General features: G+C 27.9%; 1 protein-coding gene across 1 annotated transcript in view; it reads right to left on the minus strand.

Annotated features, from left to right (window-relative positions):
* The window catches only part of dally (division abnormally delayed protein), a 63,770-nt gene that overhangs the window by 30,139 nt on the left and 11,457 nt on the right, over positions 1 to 22,174 (minus strand). Inside the window, exons 3-4 of the mRNA XM_035092414.1 lie at positions 13,195 to 13,759; positions 10,462 to 10,660 (exon numbers count right to left, since the gene is read on the minus strand). Of these exons, the coding sequence (XP_034948305.1) occupies positions 10,462 to 10,660; positions 13,195 to 13,759 (764 nt within the window). The remainder of the gene's footprint in view (positions 1 to 10,461; positions 10,661 to 13,194; positions 13,760 to 22,174) is intronic.

The following is a 22,174-nucleotide window of genomic DNA, read 5'->3' on the forward strand; positions in this document are numbered from 1 at the left end:
AAGTTTCAACTCGCTTGGAATTCTCATGCCAAGCAACATTAGAATACTTTACGCCGATTTCATCACTCCAATTCTCACTGACTATTATTACCGGAAATTGAGCAAAGCATCACGAGTCTGCTTAAATTTCCAATTCATGACACTTTTGCCTACAATTCAATTATCAGATTAAAAGAGTATATAGGTCATCACTAAGTCCATTTATATCAATTGAAATATTTTTCATCAAGTATGAAATATGGTTATCATTTAATACTAGCAATTGCTCCAAAAAGTATCGACCATAGATTTCATTTATTATTCCGGATGAATCAGTGTTCTCTATGTTAATACGATTAAAATAATAAAGTCAGAAATATCATTATCAACATCAACAACTCTTGATGTTATTTTTTTATTAGCATTAATACTAATTGTTGAGATAAATCAACAAGAATTAACTAACACTTGTTTTTTTTTTAATGTTATGAGATATTCAATTATAGTTAATTTAGCTGCTCTTTAAAATTTATAAAATGGTATAAAAGGTAAGTTTTAATGAAATTATTTATAATTATTTCATACCAACCAATTATGAATTATTGTTTCATAACAACCATTTTTAAAGTTTTAATAAACCTTAAAATTATTTATCTTGATTAATTCAAATATTGACGTTTATTATAATATAAGTTTTTTTATTTTAACTATTTTAGCAATGATATAACTAACGTTCTTGTCTATTTATTCTAGAATGAGTAAAAATGATTTTATCAAACGTGTATTGTTTGCATGTTTGCTCTTCTATTGCTCCAAAATGTCTGTTGTACAATTCAAGTGTCAATCCATTTATTATGATTGGCAATAAAGACTAAAATATTTGTCATAAGTAAAGTTAATTATAAATGTTTACGAAATAACATCTTACATAAGTCCATTAAAATTATTAAAAGAAAAAAAAAAAAGATAATTAAAAGAGATTTGTAAGTGTTGTAAAGTGTTAAAATTGAAGGGTAATACTTTCATAAGATTTATTTCACACTTAAGTTTTCAAGGATAAATATTTCAATACGTGTGAATTTTATGTCTTTTATGTGAAGAAACATTTGTATATAAGACTAATGAAATTTTTCTGGTTTTTATAAAGCAAATGAAGTGTTTACTGCAGTTTTAATATTCCTTCCAAGACCAATTAATCAAGCAAATTAAAAAAGAAAAATTCAATAAATTTATTTTAAATCAAATAAAAGACTTTATTGATTTTTTGTAAAGTAATAAAACTATTTTGAAGGAATTTGATAAAAAAAGTTTAATCCTTAAAAAACTATTTTTTGTTCAATCTTGTTGAAATGGAGTAAATCGATGTGGTTTGGAATCTAATAAGTTCGAAGTTACTTCAGGATGTATCAGGGAAAGGTTTTGAATCAATATCGATTGAAGTAGGGTCTAGAAGACACTATCGATAAAAATTTCATTTACGTGTACAGTTATTTTTAAAATATTATTTCAAAACAAACTTTAAACTTTATTTTATCACAATCATGTTTATAATAACAATTAAAAATAAAAAAAGTATTTTTAGCTAAAACATAATTACTCAAGTAAAATTATATGTTTAAATATCGATTTCTTTTTTTTTTTAAATTTCACCCTCTTGTTGATTCTTTCCTTGAATACACCTTCATATCACCTTAACTTGAACTTGATTCATCGACATAGATTAGTAATTTTTATTGCTTTCACTTCCTGGTCTATTTATAGTCGAATTGATGGCAATGGAGTGTCTCAATAACGCAATGCAGTTGTTTCAAATGTAGTTTTTACCTGGTCTCTAGAACAATTTCACGCAGCGGTGAATCACGAGAGTAACATACACTAACGACGTAAGTTGCAATGCCGTGAGCAGTTCGCCGGATGATTATATCGACTATGTGGGTGGAGTGGCTGGAGTTAAGCCAGAATAGAGCATTTCTAGAGCCAGAGATGCCGAGAAAGAGGTTAAGACTGCGAAGAAAATCGTTTATACAACGTAAGAGAGAAAAATAGACGAAGGAAGTAAAATAAGGCGACGAAGCAAAAGCTTTTCTGCTAAATTGCTATTCAATGTTTACCTTTGCATTACTGGCTATGTAGCTGATGATAAAGTTTCATCAACCCTTTCAAGCCTTCGGGCTCTTTTGTAGATAAAGTGAAATTATTAATAATCTATACATTGTATTCTACCATTGGCAATTACTTGGAATAGTTATATATTATTCTCAAGATTACTATCAACGTTTATCAAGTCAACTGATAGAAGTAGAAATGCTTTTGCATTCTTTACTATTTTTTACTACTTTGGTAAAGATAAAGTTGACAGTAGGAAGCAGGATGTTACTGTTGTTATTAGAATAAATATTATATTTTTATGATTGATATATGTTTAAAATAGATCAAATCAATGAGGGAAATATTTATGGATTTTTCTAATTTGATAAATGAAATTTGTATCATTTATTTTACTTTGATTTTACCACTGACATTTCTTGGAGATGCAAACTTTTGAATTTTTTTTTTTTTTATTAATAACTTTAAATTTATTGTCTTTTTATTACAGAAATTTTCTACCAATATACTTGGTTAATTACTTAGTACTTTGTTTATCGTTGGTATTAAATTAATTTTTTTTTAATGCTTATAAAAATTTCATCTCCTTGAAAAAAATTGGAATTTTTTTGCTGTCCAACTGACATTGAATGTTTTTATGAATTTTCAAATCAAATTTTCTTTCAACTAAATTGAATTTGACACCAATACAGCTTGCAATGTCATGTATTTAATGGTAACTTCCAGTTTATTTTGTGAGTCAATTAAAAACAAAAAACTGTTTGACGTATCTAGTTCAAATGAAAAAGGTTTTATAGTATAAAAAATTCAAAGGGGTTAAAATTTTTAGGCTCTACAAGTGACAGTGGATTATATGCCATAATTGTACTGTTCTTAAGTGGTTTTTCCGATTACTATTGATTTTAGGCAGTACATGAAAAAAGAAAAAAATGACTGTGCTACACACTAATTACTCAATTTAAAAACTATTTCCGTAAAAATGAATCTAAACATAAATGAGTCTTATTAACACAGTACTGATTGATGTACAGTGTTAATTATACTTTTTTTATACAAGTATATCATGATTACACTACACAGCAGGATCATTTTTACTTAATCTTTGCCATGTATATACATTAAAATTCATGTAAATATGAAATAATTTTTTTTTTCTAAATATAACGATTTTATATCCGTCAGTAGCCACTAAAACAGTCTCTATTTATAGTAATGTAAACTCTTTGTGCATTTTTAACTTACTCACAAAACAAACTCGAAGCTACCATTAAACACGCGACATTGCGAGTTGCATAGGTGTCAAAGTCAATTCAGTTCAAAGAAAATTTCATTTGAAAATATGTTTTACAAAAGCAATTATGTTTTTGTTGTTACAGACATCAAAAGTAATAATGTTATAAAAATGTAATTGATGTAAATTTATAGGTACTATAGATTCTTATAAAGATCGTTTTATGTCTGGAATCTATAGTGCTGATTACCGTGTTAAGTCTCTAAGAGCAGAACCAATTTTCAACTCATCGAAAAATGTGAAATGATCTGTACCAGAGTCTGTATATTTTCAGCTGTTAAAAATCGAAAAATCAATTTTAGTACGATTTATGAAAAATAAAATAGTGCTATCATTTTATATAAAATTAAAGAAAAAGAGCGATATAAAATAAAATTAACAGAAGATGTTTTAAAATAAATCTAAAAAGAAAATATATTTATTAGATATTATGTTATAATAATTGTGTTGTACCCTGAAATGTACTTGAATCTAGTGTATGTATCTTTTATAAACATGCATGGAGAAGGTACTGTAAAACGCTAAAAAACACTCGACATACAATTAAAATAAATGATTTACTACTACTACTACTATCCAACTACCAATGAAATAATATTCTTAAAATGTTTATATAATATTTCTGATTACTCCTAAATATTTTTTAGTTTACACTCTTATTGAAGAAGCTTTAACAGATGCTTAAATGAAAATAAATATTTTCTTGCCCAAGTTGATAGTCTTAACAAGGTGATGAAGAAATAATAAAACCTATTTTGATTCCATTATAGCGCGCTATCTTACAGTGAATTTATCTGGCAGTTGAGTGAGGAATTGGATAAAAATAATTGGAAGCTAAATGATGGTAGGAGCTAAATAAACAGAGAATGCAAGCAGTAAATTTATCGAAGTACGTCGTGAAAGGTGAAAGGCTTGCATTTCTCTTGGGTTTCATGCCTTGTCTACGACTTTGGTACATCTAGAACTACTCAGTACGTAAAATTTTAAACTTGTCGTCGTCAGGTCTGTCGTCGTGGCGTGAATGTAGAACACACCAGTCAAGACACATAGTCGTATTCTGCAGTCTTCAAGTCTCATGAGCTTTCGAAATGCATGTTTAACTTTAATACTTTTATATCTTTTTCTTTATTTCTCACATACGATGTGTGTCTTTAAATCTTCACTCTACACTTGCCAATCTTTTATTTTTATTAGTCGTATATCTGAGTTTTATTCACTCCCAAGCCGAGTATTCTTAGCCTATACTGATGTATCATCGCGTGAAAATGGAACTTCTAAATTCAATTTGACATGTCAGTTTTTTAAAATGGAAAAAGAAATTTCAAAAAAAAAAATAATGATGTATGTATAAAGAAGAGTTAAAACGAGTCATTAAGACAATTGTGTATGTAAGTGTGTGTGTGCCAAAGGCAATATATTATATGTGCAGAGAAGAAGGAAGATGTGTAAGAGAGAAATAACTTGGAGAATAATAAAAAAAATATGAAGTATCAAATAGAGTAGAGGGCATTGTGCAGGCGAGAATTGTCGACTAAAGAATAAATGTAAGAAAGAAACGAGAGCGAGGCAAATAGAGCGACTACGGTGAAGAGATTACAATTCTTGTGAGGGTAGAAGCATACCAGATAATGCCATTTACTTTTCTCTCAATTTTTATTTCTACATTCAAGACGTCATTTAATCGCTTCCATTGACTTTTAAAATATTTTTCAATTTATTGCCGATATTTGCTGACTTTAACATTGTTGATAAAAGTAAACTTTTATTTAGTTTGTTTGTAGAGATCTAATCAGTCAATTTGACATTTGTTTTGTTTGAAACTTGTTTTTTTTTCTGTTATGTATGCGTTTATTATTATGTTTATCTGACCATTAAAATGACCCTGACCTTCTCTAGACACCTTGAATATAACTTCAAGAGTAATTGTAGACAGCGAAGAAGAAGAAGAGGTGAAGAAAAAAATTCTAATTGAGATAAATGAAGACTGAAGGGAGTAAATTTCCGGCTTCTGGCACTTACCCATCGTGAGGAAAAGAGGAAGAAGATCTGAGAAATCATATCTTTAATTTTAAGATGTCTATAATAATTACAGTGATTTTTTTTATAAAATTATTTCTTATGTAGTGTTATTGAATTTTTTTCTACCATTTATGGATGAATTACTTCACAGAATTGATTTAATGTGTAATAAAGTGATTATTTATCAGCTCATTACTTGAGAATATTTTTGTTTTGTTGTGCAAAGGAATTCTTAGAAATAAATCGAACGTTTCAATTGAATAAAGTAGTAACTTTGTTAATAATCCAATATAAAATAGATGAAGAAAAAAGAAAAGCTGCTTTTTTATTGGAATAAAATAATTTTTTTTTTTTTAAATAATAGAAATGAAGATGAGAAAAAAATTGATAGTTATTTAAGAAGTATTTTAATTTATAGAAAAATTATATTAAATAATAATCAACTTTTTGAAAAGTCTAAATCATATTTTCGACAAAGTTATGATAGAATATTCTTGTCATCAAGAGACCAATTCTATTTGAATAAAATTTATTGAATTCATTAAGTTTCTTGATTAAGGAAGAAATTGTATTAAATAGGTCATGGTGCTGAAGGAAATTCACGAGATAATGATGCCGAAATTAATTACTTTGATAAAATTTCACAAAATGTATACTTCATTATTATTAATATTAATTATTAGAAATATCATTTATTCATTAATAAAAAAGATAAATAAAAAATTTTTATCTATTGAAATTTGTAAGGCAATATTGAAATAATTAAAAAAAAAAAATCAACATAATCATTAAAATTCTTTGTGCCAAAAATAAATCGTCGTTTTCTGTAGTTTTAAAGAGAAAACAAATTCCACTGCTAATAAAAAGGAAATTATTCCACTAACCATAACAAAAAATCAGAATTAAAATCTCAACAACTTTGAATTTTCTCAATGTAGATAATATGAATTTTTTCGGACACAATTACTGACAAAGAATAGAAAATAATAGCGGCTGGGAAAGGAAATAAAGCAGCAACGTGTGTTTCTCATGAAGATGGAGCGAAAAAAGACAATCAGGAATCGATAAAAGAATTCCAGAGGACCCTGTCAAGCGGAATTTCATGCAAACTCTGTTGGACCTAACGAGGGTCCAAGGGGAAATCGATTCTCCCACAGTGTAGAGCCAGTAGGTACAGGTTAGAGGAAAAAAGGAAGAGTGAAAGAATTCGGAGTAAAAGAAGTAACAGAAGCAAAAGCCGAGGGAAAGGAAGGGAACAAGAGTGAGGTAGAGAAGGAGGAGAGGGAGGAGGGGAACAGAAGGAGCCACGAAAAGGCGCCGCGTGCTCGCGCGAGCAAGAGCTATATACCTTGGACAACTCTGGAGAATAATAATGAGTGAGACTGGACGAGGGAGAAATACCAGGCAAGAGTAAGACGAAAACAAGTACCAGCGGAAAGAACGCCGCGTGCGACCAAGAGGTACGAGGTTGGTATAAACTCGCCGCGACGAATAATAATGAAGCCAGGTCAGAAGAGAAAGAAGAAGAAAGGAAAGAGAAAGAGTCAAAAGAAGATACAGATGAGGAAAGAAATAGGCGTCTGGACGTTGCCCGATTCACTGGGGCACACCTCTATACAATCTTCCTAACGACTCTCTCCACTCTTGAGAGATCCTTTTGGGCGGCAGCCTGCAGGCGAAGGCCAAAGGCCACGCGGAATGCAGACACGTAACGCACGCAAAATGTGCGAGATTTTTTTTCTTCCTCCCCCTCCCTTTATTTCTCTTGTGTTACTGATCATCATAGACGCCAGTGGAAAGTGGCGTTATGCTTCTCTTGGTGGTCAATGCCATCATTTATCATCAACACTCAATAATGAGAAAATTTTCTATTATGTGGAAGGAAAATTTATATAGATGGACTTTGAATTAGTTGGTGAAGAAAAGACTATTCAATTAACCATTGAATTGATTGATTGTTGATGTTGTCAATACTTTGAAAAAAATTTTGTTCAATTAGTGATAATAATTTGCAGATATTATGAAGAATCAACAAGTTAATTATAGAAATTTCCAATAATCAAACTATTGAATAACTTATTGGAATATTCATTTTATCTTTACAATTTAATTTTTCGTTATTTCATTATTATTGCTTTGAATTATTTTTCATGTTTTAAAATTAAAAAGAAAAAAAAAAATAAGAAAAGTTTTTTGCTCTTCATAAAGTCATTTCAAGCATTTAATTATTATTAATTGTTCTTTTAATTAATAGTAATTTTTCTTCAATTTCACAGCAAATAAAAAAAAATATTTTTCACATTCATTTTAGACTGCTCTTTCTCTGTCTCTTGTAAATCCCTCCGCAACATCTAAACCCTAAAGACGAATTATTAGTAGAATCGGCACGAAAGATCGTGGGACCACAAGGTGCGACCCCCCATTGCCGTCATTCCATCAGGTAATACCTCACAAAAAGATGGAAGAGCCAAGCTCTCAAAATATTTCTGTAATAGTTGAGGAATTTCTTAAAAATATTTATACAGACATTATTATTATTATTATGTATCCTTTAATTTATTCGTTGTACAGGATAAATTTACTTGGTAAAAAACTGGTTGTTAATGTGCTGATGCAAACGCATGTATAAAAGAGCTGTAGCTAAAAGACCAAATAAGCTTCTTTCACAAGACTTGTTTCCACTCTGCTGATATATATCCCACGCATTTCGGCTATAGTGGAATAAACGAGTTTTACTTTGATTATGAGGTAATTTCACCAAGATGAGAATCGAAATCGATCAATCTTTAGTCAGTATATATACGTCTACAACTCTAAAGTATTGGCAGAAGTTGAGCTCCACATCGTTTCGTGTCGTCGTTCGCACTCTCTGGGAACCGTGCGAAACTTTTAATTAAGAGCCGCTCCAGCGCCTTTACTTCTGCGAACGAGTTCGACCAAGCTTAGTATCATCATGAAGAGAGAGGAAATAAAATAAAAAATTCAAGAAATGCCTGATGCTGATCAGCTCATTTTTTCCTTTGCTTTTTTAACTTACCGCCATTTTTCGAGTAATGGCATGGCTTTGAAAATCAAAGAAATCTGCATAATTTTGGGGCTTCGATTCCACTTCTTCTTTTGATACTTTTCAGAACACGAATCTAACATATGGATTAGTTTAACCGGCACGAGAAAAAAAATATTTAAAGTTTAATGGCAAAAAATAGTCTATAACAGGTGCAGGAAATTTTTTTTCTACATTCATCATTAAATGTTTGTAAAATTATTACATATTGTTAAATATTTAAATGTGGTTGTTTGAATTGTTTATTCTTTTTAGTTCAATTATTATGTATCATTGATTCAACGTTTTATTAAAATATTTTGAATTAAAAATAAATGTTATCAGCTTTAATTAATAGAAAATATTATTTGCATTTAATCAATCATCAGAAATCCAATATTTATTTTATTTAAATATTTATTAATATAATAAATGAAGCTATTTTTGAAGATCTTTAATGTTAAATTTACAATTTGATAATTAAATAAGAAGATTGTTTAATAATTGACTATATTCTAATTCGATAAGCAAAGCTTTAACAATTATTAGCAACGTTTTGGAGTGTATGCAATTCTTTTTCGAACATTGTTATTAAGCAAAACTAATTCTGGATTAAGAACAGATAACGGTAAACATTTTAAAACAAAATAAATTATAAAATTTAAAGTATTGTAAAATGTATAAAAAATGGCTTCAAAATACTATAGTTTGTGGATGGAATTTCAATATTAGATGCACTTTATATGTTCTATTTCAATGCACATAAATTTTCCATGGATTCGTGGAGTATCGGTAAACATATTGACATGATTATTTCTTAAATTTGAATATCAAAGGAACCAGTAAAGTTTCTTTTGCTGTTAGAGATTTGTTGTTATAAGGAATAATTCTTTCCTTAGAAACATAATTTACAAAAAAAATTTACTGCTAAATTTCTTTATAGTAATTTTATTACTATAAAAATTCGTGGAAAATTTATTTAAAAAGATCCAATTTCACCCTCAATTTTCTCTACAACATCTTGAAAACCGTAAACGAAATCTATTGAACTGGAGTCAAATGTTTTCAGAGAAATAAAAAGCAAAGAAAATGAACCCAGAACCATCTCTTCACGCTTATTTGTTTACAAGACATAGATTTTAAATAAAAACCGTGCAAGAAGCTAATGCTTATAAACAAACAAAGAAGTCAACGCTTACTACAAAAAAATTAATATCCTATAAATCATCAACCACAAAAGATGAGATCTACTGCTCATTTTCTTTGTCAAAAAATTCTCTAAAAATCGTATCACGAAACCTCCTATTTCCGGTTCACAGGTTCCAGACATTTTAATAAAAATCCCACACGAAATGATCTCTTCAAAAAAAAAAAAAGAAAACCACACCTCAACCTTTCCAATCAAAAAAATGTCTTCTTCATTCACTAAAACTTGAGATAAATTTTTCCAATTGATTATAATATTTATCAAATTGAAAAATCAGCTGAATCATTGATTAATAAATAAAAAAATTTTAAACAATACAAAAGGTGAAATGAGTTCTAAGTCTGACCCTCTGAAGAGGTCAAAGGACTGGAACATGTTTCATTGGACTCCCAAGCTTCTTTCATTGAGAGACTCTCATCGTTGTTATTGTCTATTTTTTTCTTTATTCGTCAGCTTGGTTTAAAGTCTTTTTATTTGCTAATCATTACCCTACACTCACGTATGGTATGTTTGAAGCCTATTCAACACGTGACTGGTAGAATTTTTTGTAATTAGTCAACAACAAGAACAACTTGCCAAGTGTTTCATCGCGTGCATGAATTAATTCCTTCAGTTTCTCCTTCACAGTTTGCTCATGCCGACCCTCGTCGGCCAATGAGGGAGCGGCATCCGGTCGCATTGAAGATATTTAAAATAAGAATACAAAGAAGAAAAAGCATCAACTCATCTTTACCGCCTACATATAGCTGTTGTATTAAACCTCTTAAATCCCACACTCAAAAACTTTCCAACAAACTTGAAGATTTTCGCACTTACCTTCTCGTCAAGTGCTGGACCATTTTCCATTGCATGCATAATAGCATCAGATATACGAGTGTCTAACTGTCGTATTGCTCTTTCAGCATCTAAACCAGATTCATCACGACCATCAACAGCAACCACCAGACGATCTACGGTGTCGACATATCCAGACCAAGCTAGATCCAATTCAGATGCTGGCTCTGTCAAGCATCCTCTGAAAAGTAAATCATATTTCATTTATTCAAATACTCATACTTTTCTAGATAATATTTTACGAGCTATTATTATATTTGCTACTTGTTTCTAGCAATCAAAATTCTAGATGTATATTGTTGTGAAACTAGATCGTCAGAGAAGAAAACTTTCCAACAAAATCAATAAAGCTACTAGTTTCTTGATTAAAAGAAATATTTTAACTTTGGACATTTAGCTTTCATAAATCTCTTTCTCATGACAACTTTTGGGTTTCTTTATTAATAACTGGTGATTGATTTCCTTATTTAATCACTCTTGTATCATTTTTATAATTATTACATAAGTAATCTCATGTTTATTGTTAAAATAAAAAACTAAAAGAGATAAAGAGGATTACAGGCCATTTAATCATAAAGCAAAATATTTATGTTTATTTGTAAACATTGTAATAACTTGGTAATTAGTTCATGACTTAGAAACTTACTGTAAATAAGCACTAGTTTCTATCAATCCTAGTTTGAAGGAAAAACATTATTTATTCAAGCTTCAATAAATAGAGTCAACATTTAAAGTAACTTCTTATAATTTTTTAACAATTTTTAGTGTTCAGCAACATGTTGGATTATTTCAATTTATAATTGACTTTTATTATTATTCATCACTTAATTACTTTTTTACTTGAAGGAATATATTGATAGTAAATTTTGAACACTACAGTAATGATATGGTTTCTAATTACCATAAATCTGTTTGCTTATTATTTAATTTATGATTGTGATTGTGGTTTTTAAATACAATTTAAGAAAAAAGAGTCTTCATTAATCAAAATTAACAAACATAATTGACATACAGGATGTTATTCATGTATAATGAAAAAACTTATTTATAAAATAATAATCACAACATTCACTTTTTACCAATCGTTATTTTTTATCTTTAAGTCAAATAAGCAAAAAATTTAGTACAACATCTTTTTATACTTTCCTATGAGATGTTTTGAATAATGGCTAGACAATTCACATTAAAGTCAAAGTTATATTTTTTTCAACAAGCTATTTATTACATCATATTTATGCAATTTTCACTTAAATAAAAAAAAGGACTCATCAATCAGCTATAAATTTCAATGTTTTACCTTTACTTCACTACATTTATTTTAAAATCAGATTATATATCATTGTTTATTTCCAATATTTTCAATGGATTTAACTTCAATTGTATGTCAAACAATAAAGTATTGTATATATTAGCACATTTCTCATATTCTCTCAATGCTTCTGTTTGCATAAAATTTATCAATTATTTAAATGGAAAATATTACACAACTAAAGTTCAATTGTAAATATAAAATAAATTGAATCGACATGATATTTACTCTTTACCATTAGATACAGATTTAATAGGTAAAGAAAAAATGAAATAACATTTTTCAAATTTAACACTTCAAACAAAATCGTCTTAAAAGATTTATGTAATGTGGTATAAGAATTCAATATCTCAAAAAATGATTTAGAGTTTTGTCGACTTATCCCTTTTTCCGCTCCAACAAAAATTTTCCGCTGAGAGGACAAGAATTACTTGAGCTGAGAAAATATTGTATCAAAATTGTTCAATAAATCAAATCGTTTGTAAATGTATTTTTCGCGTGATAAATTTTTTTATCTCTATTCACCTTAACTTGGAAAATTGTATTCAACATTAAATGAATCGTCAATGAATTATTTATTTTATTTATATAAAAGACTTTTTGAATGAAATTCCAAACTTGTTAATATTTACTGATTGTTATGTAATAAGCAAGAGAATGATTGTAGAGGATTTTATATTTCATCATTATTGTTGAAAACAAAACATTTACTTTTGAATTATTATTGTGGTAATTCTCTCTTCAATATCAATGTAACAAAATGAGTTATTGAGTTCTGATAACCGTTATTAACAACAAATGTTTCCTTTTGATTAACTTCTTTTTTTTATTACTATCAAATCAATAATAAAAAACTTTATCTTGTACAGTCTATAAATAAACTCTCAGTACATTTTATGATATAATTAGACAATATCATTTTTTAATGTAAATTTAACTAATTGATTATCATTAAATTTTAGAAAATAATTTATTTATATTAATAAACTATCTTGAATAATTAAAATAAAGTTTTTTAATTCACATTATTATAAAGACTCTGACTAGAGTGTGTATCTCGATATTCTCTAGTTGAACTAATCTAAATTACATTTTAAAAATCGTTCATTTGAAAGCTACTTTTCCCTTAGTGAATTCTTTTATCTAAGAATTTTCTTTCAAAAGAAATAATAGTACCCCTGGGATGCATTTAAGAATTCTAAATTATTGTTCAAGAAAATATTCTTAAAAAGATTAAAATGATTTATACATAACATATATTCAAACTTGATAGTTATTTATATCAAAATCAATTGTCCATAGTTGTGCTATTTATCAAGAATATTACTTTTATCTAGGATACTCTATCAATAAGAGAGTTGTTTGAAGTTTGGTATGTATTCGAGTATATAGTAGGTACATTTTACCTCATAACATTGGTACAGAGACCCCCGCAGGGTTGGATTGAAGAGCCATGTCCAGAGCACTTGGGACAATACGTCATTCTGAGTAGTGCCTCATAGCAAGCAGTTTGATGGGGACTGGTTCCAGAAAAAAGTACACTGTCTGTCTGGTCCATGACAGTTTTGCCAAGAGTAAGAGCTTGAACAAGCACACGAGCAGCCTCAAGACTTTTGCTCACCGATTGTGATATTTGCTTAGGTATGTCTCCAAAAGGTTGAATCTCATCCATTGCCTCATACAAACATTTCTTGAATTTTTCAGTGAAGTCTTGTTCATGTGGATTTACTGCGTGATGATAAGCAATAGGAAAAAGCTTTGTGAAAAATTCAATGAAACGTTCTTGAAGCATTTCACGACTCAATAGTTGCTGAAGAGTGTCTGGAGTATTGCTGGGTGACACATAGTCTACCATTGCTTGATACAAAGCATTGATGGACGGTCTGCTTTGCAATGACATTGATCTGTAGACTTGCTCAAACAGGATCAGTGTCTTATTTTCAGACTGACGTGCCAGAGAAGTTACTGCCTCTGCAATGAAAAAAAAAAAAAACAATTTATAAATTATTTATGCTTTGTGACAAGTTGATGTTAATAATGGGAAAAGTTTCAATGTTGTATTTAAATTTTTTTTCTCCATATAATTTGCACTATAAAATATGATTTAAATTAGTTTTATTTTAGGGTCAACCGAGAAGGTTAATAATGAGTGAGAGGTAAAATTTAAATGAGCTAATGTTAGCTGCCAATTTTCATTAATCGCATCAAAAGTTAATAGTTACTTTAATTAATTTTTTTAATGTATTCAAATTGAGCCAATCAATTGTATTAATTTGTTCAATTAATCAACTTTGTTTTTTTTTTTTTATTACAATCATTATTAAAACATATCTGTTTAATTAAAAGTAAACAATGAATTATTTTATCAATAAAAATAAACAAAAAAACAGTTGATAAGTTCTACAAATTTAACGGTTTTAATAAATGTTTTTTTTTCCAATTTTATTTCTAGAAACAATAACACTGAATTGAATTTTCATCATCGTATATTCCAAGTTACTTTTAAATTCCTAAATTTAGCATTTTTTGTGGATTCAAATTTTATTTAAAACTCTGACGGTAAATAGGGTAAAAAATGTCTGCATCAAAGTCAAATATTCTTATGATAATTTTGTAAAATAATGTATGAAGGTAAGCACAAAAAATATCATGATGGGATCGAAATAAAAATGGTGTAATTACGAATCAATTACAATTGTATCGTTCAGGGGTTAAATTTAGTTAAAACAAGGTGGGAAGTTTAAGAATAAAAAAAACTAAATAAAAAAGCACGTGGGAAAGAGCATCAGGAATCTCCTGGGTCTCATGAACTAATTTTCCCCTTCTACTTAGCAACATGGCAACGAACTACACGTCCAGCCGATTATAACTTTCTCAGCCATTACGCGAACAAATAATTACACAAGTTTTAGGCCGATGCCATGAGTTAGGCGTCAATTAAACTCACAATGGTACTTATGCAATAAAACGAGTTGAACATTTAATGGTCATTGCTCTTAATATTTCTATCTCACTTTATCTCCCTCCGTCGATATCGATTACATTCGATTAGCCACAAGTGGTACCACTTGTCCAGAAGTGGTTCGCTTACAACTCTCAGCGATTGAGTGTAAATAAAAAAAAATCCCTGAAACTTAAGATGCAAATGATGGTGGTATTTTTTCATCTCATTTCTCTTATTGGAGTCGATATTCCAAGAATGCCATTATTTCACATTCAAATCGTACCATTTAATTGAAAATTTTAGCTCGAATAAAAATCAGGTGTCATATAATCAAATCAATTAAGATATTTGACTATCAAATGCATATCTTAATTTTATGCAATCTCTCGAAATAAAAATTATTCAACATTTAATGTTTATTTTTATAGATTCCACTCGGATTCTAAGTGGTACATTTCTCGTTCTGTTCAATTAGTATCCAGCAATTATGGTCAGGAATAATATTCTGATTAATCAATGAGATTTGTATTGATTGCATTAATCAATTAATATGGTATCAATTTATATTTCACACAATCTTAGGAAAAATTTTAAATTTTTTCTAATGGATTGTAATTTATGTGGAGATAACTTTTATCATTCAATGCATTATTATCTGTAAAAAAATCTAAACGTATAGATAATAAAAAAATAGCCATAAATTATGCAAAATTTCTAATTTAACAGTCGTGTCATTAAAAAACGATTAAAAATTTTAATTTAATTATTTAAAATGAACTTTAAATTTTTGGAAATTATTGGAAATGTTTTTTTAACATTACTTTTACAACTTTGAAAAAATAAATTAATACAAAAATATTACAATTATTATTATATAAAAAATAACTCCTACGTCTCTTTAAAATAAAGACATTCATAAAGCAAACGCTTGGTAATTTGCATCTTCTGTGCACTTAATTGGAGTGTGAAAACTATGTGAACTCGTGAAGTGTTGAAGAGTATCTTCAGACATCATTATTAAATTAAGAAAATTTTAAGAATAATTTAATAATTGTCATTATTATAATAATAATTATTATTATAAAGTAATAATGATAATAATAATAATAATTTTTATATTTAAACTCTTGTTCATTCAATCGAAAAATTATCAGATTAATATTCTGATTGTAACATATCCGTTCTGAATGATGTAATCAGTAAATTATTTAACAAAGAGTATTTTATATATATTTTCTATTAAAAGATCAATCAAATGTTTCTGCAAAACAATATACACTGAAGAGAACAATGAAGTTATACTCGAGAAGAGTCAACTTGGAGTTTTATATTTTTTCAATTAAATTAAATATAAATTTCTAGTAGCATAGATTTCTCATTCATTTTTTTTTGTTTCAATTTATATAAAAGCCACTCTATCAATCAATTTATCTAAACCCATAAAATATAAAACAAATTGTGCATGTGTATCTTTTGATTGAATATTAATAGAAAATTTCATTACATATATTTTTAAAATAATAGTTATCTTATTGCTATTAAATTTACAACGAAATCGAAATGTGAATTTAAAGCCATTACTTATCGATATCTCTGATCTATGAATATCTATATCACTTTAGGTCGGATAATATTATTGATAATTTATGTTTCTATAATTCTACTTGGTTTAAATAGCCTCCATAAAATACTGAAATAATATACAACTCTCTTGTTTTAATTTCATAAAAATAAACTAATCTCGAGTTATTAATGCATCCAATAGAGTCATTTTACTAAAAAAAACCTCATTTGAATATTTACATATGGGTATAAATATTCATAATGTGATAGGGAAATTATATTTTTGGGATGCTAAAACTGCATTATTTCACTTTTTACTTAACCTTTAGCTGAACTCTTTATCAATTACTAACCAAATAAAATTTTTTTGCAAACCTCTTCCTAACAAACAACATTTAAATGAGTATCTATTTATAAATGGCAATGTCAATATTTTAATTCAATGTTAATATTTATCTGTTAGGATAATTTAATTATAAAAATAAACACATTAAATAAATTAATTGGTATGTGTAAATAATTTGGAAATGTTTTAAGCCACTAAATTTACAGTATATTAATAATTAAATGATTAAACACTTTTGGAGTAGTTAATTATTTATCTCTGAATACTTTAGATGATTGTTGTAAAATAATACTAAAAAATACGACCTTGTAAGGGTGAAATTGAATTTGCAAAAAGTCGATATTAAATAATACACTATCTCTCATAAATATTCATTGATTTTACGATTTACATTTTTGTATACAATTATTTTCTACCAACGATTCGTCTTCCTGAATGTCGGACTGTTATTGGTTAACCCTTATGTTGTTTTATATGAAAATTTTTTTGTTATCGTCTGCAAATTTTATTAAACTTCAGTCTGTGCAGAAACGACATGGATTAAATTTATTTTATTTATTTATATTTGAAGGAAATAATAAACTTTAAGTCTCAATAAGGAGATTTAAAATATTTTTAATTATTAATAATTTTAATATTCGTAAATAACATTAATATAATTCTTATTTGATCATAACATATTTATTTGGAGTAATAGAAAATTGAAAAAAGGAATTTCAGCAGTTAATTTTGAAAATATTGTTACATTTTTGAACTCGAGTGTTTTTATTTGATTTTTACTGTGTAAATAATATACATAGTATGAGTATTGATGGATTTATAAAATTTATATTCACTTTTGAACATTAAAAAACATTTGCCAATAAAATTCCCCAATGCTTTGCTTTATTTACTCTGCGTTTGTATTGATAAAAAAAATTATCAGGATGTTTGAACACGCTAGGAAAGTTTTTCAGATATTAACAAACTAACTTGAATTGTTAGTGAAAACATTGATCTAATAAGAGTATAAAGTTTCATTCAATTAAACAAATGTTATTTTTATTCTTCTATTGATTTAAACTGATTTCTCAACCAATTATCAACCACTAAAATCAAATTACTAAATCGCAGTATAATTAGTTTGCCTACACAAATATTTATCTCGAACAAATGAATAAAATTACAACACCAAGTTCATTTTTCTATACTTCTCATACCATCTTCAATATAATTCCAACGTTAAATACCTTATTCAAATATTCTTTCAAGTAAAATGACGAATAAAATACCAAGAAAGCATTTAACTACACTTTTTCAAATACTTTTGCTAAAATACTTAACGAGTTCAGCAAATGAACGCGTATGTGTACAAAGAAACAAAAAAAAGAAAGGGTCTTTACATAATAAATCAGTGAATTGTAATTTATACCTGAATATGTAAAAAAATTTTGTGAAAACAGAGGAAATAAGGGTCTATGTGTGGGGTTATAAAAATAGAATGATGCGTAAAGTAACGGCTGAAGTACCACAAGAATAAGAGAGAATGGTTGAAAGGGAGAGAAGTCTGCAGGTTGCCGCGGCAACGACACGAGCGAAACTAGACTTTGCTTCACTCTCCCTCTCTCTCTCTCTCTCTCTCTCTCTCTCTCTCTCTCTCTAATAAAGCTAACAAATGTGTAAATACATGAAACAATTCAAATTCCTCCGGTTTGTTTATAACTTCAATCTACACTTTTGCACTATGTTTAACACACTCAGTCGATAATCGAATGATTAATCGGCCATTGATTATTGACTAATTTATTCGCTTGGATATGTCACAAGACAATCGGCGAGTTGTTGATTTTAACTGACATGTTTATTTTAACTACGACCGCTAAAATGTCACGTCATAGTTATGTCTAAGCTTGTATAAACGATAAATTCATGTTCCAATATAGAGATATGAAATTTCTGGTTCGTTGGGTTTATTTTTTTCTTCTTCTTCTCCAACAAGAAAGTGTTGATATTCATTAGTTAGTTGTTTGAATGAAGATGGGCAGAAAATAGATCTTTAACCTCAATCTTTTTTGAGAAAACTTTATTTCTTATTCTTATATATTTTTCTTTTGATGACAAAGGCCTATTGGATCTGGAAGCAAACTCTGCAAAAGTTATTGTGGTAAGTATTCCTCAAGCACCTGAATGTAACGAAAATAGCACGTCCCACTTTCTTATTTCTTTACATCGTCCCTCTCATCTCTCTCTCTCTCTCTCTCTTCCACTCTGTCGTCATTTAAACTCCACGAGCTAAACTTTAAACGAGCCGACAAGGCACACCCATTCATGCACGTTATGTATTTCCATTGAAATTAAATCTTGTTTCGTAATCAACACTCTCTTCAAGCCTTTGTGCAAATTTTAAATTTGTGGAAATTTACTATGCCGATAAATAAATGCTATTTTCTTATCAATTAATGCTGTGTTGTGTTTTTTATTCATCTTTGCTCACTGCTACTTGTTTTATTCTGTTGTATATTTTTTATTGTGAAATTAAATTTAGCAGAAAAAGAAACACTTTTTAGAGCAACATAAATACAACAGTATAATAAAATGTTAAACTTACTCCAAAAAGCGTTGATCTATAAAAAGAACTATTAAAGAATGTTTCAAACTTCGTTTATATTATCTGATCAAATTTAGCAAAATATTTGCTTTCTATTTTAATGAAAAAAGCAATTTATCCTCTTATCAAAATATAATCATTTATTGATTCATTTATTTTACTACAAAATAAAATTAGCAAATTGAGTAAACTAATTTATTAGTCTTAAAAAAATATAATATGTATTTTGCACATATTTTTATTTCATGTCATGCACAGTTAAAGTGCTTAGAATATTAATATAATATATTTACAATATATATGGACGAAAATAAGTAAAACTTTTCACAGTCAATATGGAGAAATGAATGAAGAAAAAAAAATCTATAAGAATGCATTATGGATTATGATTTCTAATGGAATGAAATGCGGTGAAAATTGGAATTTTGCATCGTATTTTCCATCAGTCATAACAGCTGCAAATAATCAACTGAAAGCTGTCAATTCGCTAAAAGTTTTTAATTTTTTGCTTATAAGTCAATAATCTTTATTTCATTTTTTTCTATTAAAAAATTATGAGATAAAGATTTTTCTATATTTTTTGTTTTAAATGTCATCAATAATTACTCGTGAGTGTAATACTCATTTTATTTTTTTCATTTTTGCATACATTCCATAATACAACTTTACATTTTTTAGCTATGAAAAAAAATGAATCACGATAGATTTGTGGCAAAAAGTAATCGTAAAGTTAGCCTTTTATGGTAGAATTATGAATACTATTTCTATAGATTGAACCATACAAAGTCTAAAGGTAAATGATTTTATTAGATTTCAGTAAACTTTTAACGTAATTAATTCTAATTATTTTAAAGACTCTTCAAAGGACGTTAATCTCAAGTACTCTTTCCCTGAAAGATCATTTAATCTGCGGTTATTCGTTCAATGGGATATTACCTGTAAGGATTAATTTTCAACGTATTTTTTATCAGTATCATTTATTTAAGGATCAGTGTTCTAGAAATCCATTTAAGAACCTAAAGAACTATCAAGTTTTAATTAAAGACAGACATTTTTTTCTGATTCTTTTTTGTACAGCTTTTTTTTTTCACGAGATAAACTGAGTCGATAAGGAGACTTATTTACATTGAGTTAAAATTTTTTAATTATTTTAAAAGTTATTAAACATTCATTAGAAAATTAACTTATTCAGTTAAAGAAAAAAATTTGAATCAACAAATTAATAAATATATTAACAAATATTAATAATTTTCAATGCATTAATAAATTAAAAAATTAATAAATAAAAGACGCAATGAGTATTTTTAAGCTCATTTTGATAAATTAGTAAATTTTCTCGAGCTTTCCACTTTACTCTTCCTTCTCCTAATATTTTTTATTAATAATTAATTTTTTTTTCTTCAGAAAACTTGAAATTATTGATCAAATAAAGTAAACGGAAAGTTTGATAAAAAATGCTCATTTGTTAGAATGAACATTTTTTGAAGTAAAATAAAAATAATGAGAATTGGTCAGTTTAATCAATGAGGCCATAAAATGGTAATTGAATGGTGAAATCAACTGTGTCTACCAAAGCATAACGTAACTTAATAGACCATTTATTTACTTAAAGAAATTTACTTTAATTTAATAAATCTCCATTAGAAAAAAAAAATTCTTAATCCATGTAATATTTTTTTCTATCATTAATTTTATTTAAATAATAATCCAACAGATGTTTCTAATTATAAAATTACTTATAATTAATACAAATTCGACCTCAAAATGCGTTCAACAATTTTTTGTAGTATTCATTCACGACACAATGAGAAATAGAAAGAAATGATTGTGTTAGTTCTAGAGACAAAAAAAGGAGTACGATGTAAATTACCATAAAAATGATGATGAAAAAATACTGAAGCAATTCATCAGGGGACTTTTTCTCGTGACATATATGAATTCTCGAAGGCTGAAGAAAAGGGTTAATGAACTGAATAAAATGACACCTGTATTGAAGCTGACTGGTGCGACAGATCAAACGGTGAATCGACTTGGACATTCTATTTCATGCAGTTGGCGAATGTTTTCAAAGCATCGCACGTATTCATCGTCGATAGCCGGAGGGTACCAGGAGAAAATGGACGAGGGGGTAGATGGTGGTGTCGGTCAAACGAATGTACAACAACGACTGCGTAGCAGTTGCATGTTTGAATGCATGGTGTTGAATCAAGTCTCTGTTACTAAAGAATTTCTCTGTATGTTCTTGTCTCTTCTATTACTATCCACGTATAGATCAACTAAATCATTCATTCTATCTTTGTCTCAATCACTATTCTAAGCAAATCATACCTATCCGTCACTGCCGCAATATTATTGGATTAAGAAGACTCCTTATTTAACTCTTTACAAAAAGATTATTTTATCGAAAGACATTAATTAATGACTTTTGATTTTAGATAGTAATATTTATTGCTTGGAAATTGAATTCTGAATAATGATTAAGCACATTAATATTTTACTTTTCTGTAGATTAAGTGATAAATAATTTTTTTTCTATCAACTTACTATGTTGCTGTGCCAATTATTCTCACACGAGTGTTGTTATATATTGTAAAATACACTTTTTGTTTCATTAATAAGCTTCAAAATTCATGACTATCATGTTCTTATAAAGATTGTCATGCAGATAATAAAATAATAAATATTTTTATCTTAAGAAAATATGTTGGTTTTAGTTCTTTTTTTGCTAGAGATAAATTATTTTCAATTTGTTTCGGATTTAGGCTTCTTTAACAGAATATATCTGCTGCATGTGTTTCATTTTTACGAACATCAACACATAAGCTAATATATTTCGCAGTTTATTCATTAAGTATTTTATTTTTTTTTTTTTTGTGAATCAACTAATTGGTTACATTCAATGGAATTTCATTTTATTTTTTATAATTACATTGGAAATCGATGCCA

Source organism: Chelonus insularis, unplaced genomic scaffold (assembly GCF_013357705.1).
Source record: "Chelonus insularis isolate UGA/USDA-ARS -01 unplaced genomic scaffold, ASM1335770v1 contig_93_pilon, whole genome shotgun sequence".
Taxonomy (NCBI): Eukaryota; Metazoa; Arthropoda; class Insecta; order Hymenoptera; family Braconidae; genus Chelonus; species Chelonus insularis.